The 3,245-nt window shown below is 38.1% G+C and overlaps 1 protein-coding gene across 1 annotated transcript; it reads left to right on the top strand.

Moving 5' to 3' along the window:
* Positions 1-564: 564 nt before the first annotated feature.
* LOC137942944 (uncharacterized) lies at positions 565-2,662 on the top strand. Its single transcript, XM_068788661.1, has 3 exons — positions 565-1,309; positions 2,338-2,387; positions 2,516-2,662. Exons 1-3 carry the CDS (start codon positions 697-699, stop codon positions 2,660-2,662), a joined length of 810 nt encoding a protein of 269 aa, XP_068644762.1. The 5' UTR covers positions 565-696.
* The last annotated feature ends 583 nt before the right edge of the window (positions 2,663-3,245 follow it).

Genomic DNA, 3,245 nt, shown 5'->3' with positions numbered 1-3,245 from the left:
AATATTTTTAATGACTAAAATAAAACAAATAGAAAATAAAACATAGTAGAAAAATAAGATATCCAATTATAACTTCATAACATGAACTAAAAACATGGTTCTCCTCATTTGTGCTAATGTAACTCATGACATTACCAGAGGATTTCTTAAAGAACAACAAATTGAATAACAAAAAACGTGTCAGTACTTTATAAACTTGAGTCTAATAAGTTAATCTTATAAAAAAGAAAAAGAACATGAGATGAAGAGCAGATATGAAAGAGTCATATATGACCAACCAAGAGAAAATGTGATAACTTTGCTAATGAAAAAGTCATATATGTCAGTGCTTTGTCATAGAAGAAGTTGATCATCAAATAGCTAATATGGAGAGTGACAATGGGTATAACCAAGAGAGATTTCCAAGTAGTTTATGAATAGGATTGTTCAAAATCAATAAACATGGGCATTAGGCGATTCTTGAAGATGTAGGCAATATACTACTCTCTCACTTTGAAGCAAAGTAGTCACTAAAAAAAAAAATCATAATTTGTTGTATTTTTTGTGATCTCTGGTTTGCTTTGACAATGAGGGGGCGAGAGAATCCATATTTTTGGCGTGAAAAAGGTTGGTCGGTTAGGCATTTTGGTGGTCGACTTGTGAGTGGGAGTGGAAACCGGAAACTGGAAAACAACTGGCACTCACTCTCCTACTTCAATGCTCCTATCACAGTTTCCCCAAATTTCTTCTCGATTTCGCATAGTTGCCATGGTGAGATCTAAACTCGACATGAAGTTCATCGGCGACGAAAGGGCTCGCTGCAAGATTTTCAAGAACCGAGTCGAAGGGGTGAAGAAGAAGTGCCATCGATTGTCTCTGCTCTACGGCATTGACATCTTCTTCTTGTGTTCTCCTCCCGAAAGCGAGAAAAAATTCTCTCCTCATTCCTGGCCTCCAAATAAGCCTGAAGTTCATCGCATCCTCACAAAGTACAGTAATCGAAGCAATGAAGAAATACGTAAGCATCCAACCACTTTAAGCGCCAACTCGTCGAAAGAATCTCTGCGGAATTTGTCTTACAAAATTTCTGGCAAATGGGAAGAAGCGAAACAGAGATTGGAATTTCCCAAAGGAATGGGACTGGTGTGCGAAGGAGCATTAGACAGAAAAATTGAGACGCAAACCACAGTTGATCACTCGCATAATCTGTGGCTCGTCTGTGAGATGGAATCTCATGGAAGCAACAACACTTATCTTCCAATTTCTTACATGAATCCGTTTCAGCAGTCTCAGACGGGGCTTGGTCTTCCTTCCGATCAATTGTTTTGGGGTAAGACTCAGAGCTCCTCCAGCACAGATCTCGGATTCAAATTTTATCGAACGGTAACGTGAATGGGTTCGGGTTCAATGGGAGAGCAGGGTTTATCCCCAAATTTTGCACACATAGGACAGGTTCTACAGAAACTTTGTGAAGTAAAGGTTTTATAGAAGAATTCTAAGTTATGTAAGTAAAGCATATTGGTTCATAATGTATTTTTTACTCTTCAAGTATTTTGTTTGTTCCGATTCGCTTCTCATTGTTTTCTCTAGAAAAGGTGATTTCTATCGTGACTTTCTTGGAAATCTTCTTTCACGTAGCTTGCTAATCAGATGGAACCCGACACTGCCCTTTCCTCCAAAAACCCGAGACCCCCTCCTAAGGGTTTGTTTCTTCAGAAATCATGTCCCTGATTCAATTCTTAACAATCTTTCCCTCAACACTGCAGTTTCCCTCCCTGCTCCCCTCAAATTATAACTTCAAAATTCATAAATCAATATGGCGAATTGTATCTTCCGGCGCCAAAAGTGTCGCCTTTCAATTCCCCGAAGGTCTCCTCATGTACTCACTTGATCTTTCCGACATTTTTGAAACCTTTGCTTCTGGGTGACGTCACATATGGGGCATGCTGTTGTGTGGATGATTTTTCTGGATCTTTTGATCCATTACAGGCATAGCTGTTTAGTCCCAATACATTACACCAAAATCCCTGATTTATATGTTTTCGTTGAAATAAAAATAGATGTAGACCATATCATTAATACAATTAAAGTGTTTTTTTGTGACAAAAAGATTGCAGTGGCAGGGACCATCCAATTCTCAGCAGTCGTGAGAGTAGTTAAATCTGCTTTAGCTGACTCTAGTATTGATATCATTGTTCCACAGTCTAAACCTACAATTAGGGCATTTCGATATGATCCATATCTCAAAGTTTTCTTATTGGAAGAATATGATCTCAATGGGATGAAATAAGCTGAGGGGAAGTGCATCTCCTACAATTCTTATTAGTGTTGTAGTTGATGTTGTTGTATTTGTTGCAGATGGTAGATTCCATCTAGAGGCATTTATGATAGCAAACCCCCATATTAGGGTATTTCGATCTGATCCATATCTCAAAGTTTTCTTCTTGGAGGAATATGATCTCAATGGGATGAAACAAGCTCAGAAAAAAGAAATATTGAATGCAAGGAAAGTTAACTCCTGGGGTATTGTGCATAGGACGCTTGGGCGATAGTCCATATATACCTCATGCTTCCAAACCCTGTTGGGCAACTTGTTCCCTATATTGACCTGCTCAACCAAGAGATCGAGCATTTTGTTGTCTTTTTTGAAGATCCACATGTCATAATATCGAGCAATTTGTAGTCTTCTTACAACCATTTATAATCTAAATCTGAGATGGTCCTCATCAAACCACAAAAAATAAAATACTATGTGGTGGATATTTATAACACCTGAATCGCCTCTCCACATGGCAAATTCATTCTATAGCACTTCAATAATTTTCAACAATATTCTAAAACATTTCAAAATTAACCAAACTATTTCCATTGTAGATACACTAAACACTGTAAAAACACACATATCAAGTCCAAATTCACCGAACATCCCTGGTAGAGCCCCATATGATTTTGCAGTCACTACAAACTGTACCTCGTCAGTGATGGGGGTCGGGTTTCGTCGGCTAATGGACGCCTGTGTAGGTGACTCAACATTGTTTGAACTGGACTCAACACCCCAAGCCCTAAACCCTATTAACCCTAAACCCTAATTCTTGAACCAGAACCTAAACCCTAAACCCTAACCTTAAAACCCCTAAAAGCCCTAAAACCCAAAAACTGAAAAACTGAGTACCCTAAAAAAATAAAAAATAAAAACTAAACCCTAAAATACAAAAAACCCTAAACCTAAACCCTAAAATACCAAGCACCAAACCCTAAATACACTA

Source organism: Aristolochia californica, unplaced genomic scaffold (genome assembly GCF_029961685.1).
Source record: "Aristolochia californica isolate CCGP_79_NKW_82.1479 unplaced genomic scaffold, dmAriCali1.0.hap1 SCAF_10, whole genome shotgun sequence".
Lineage (NCBI taxonomy): Eukaryota > Viridiplantae > Streptophyta > Magnoliopsida > Piperales > Aristolochiaceae > Aristolochia > Aristolochia californica.
Note: the sequence above shows the minus strand (reverse complement) of the source record. Positions and strands in the feature narration are given on the sequence as shown.

Excerpts from the sequence above, each read along its gene's own strand:
- LOC137942944 (XM_068788661.1), top strand. The coding sequence starts at position 697 with ATGCTCCTATCACAGTTTCCCCAAATTTCTTCTCGATTTCGCATAGTT. Across the intron at positions 1,310-2,337 it reads TTCCGATCAATTGTTTTGGG|ATGGTAGATTCCATCTAGAG; the intron begins GTAAGACTCAGA and ends TATTTGTTGCAG. Across the intron at positions 2,388-2,515 it reads TAGCAAACCCCCATATTAGG|GACGCTTGGGCGATAGTCCA; the intron begins GTATTTCGATCT and ends TATTGTGCATAG.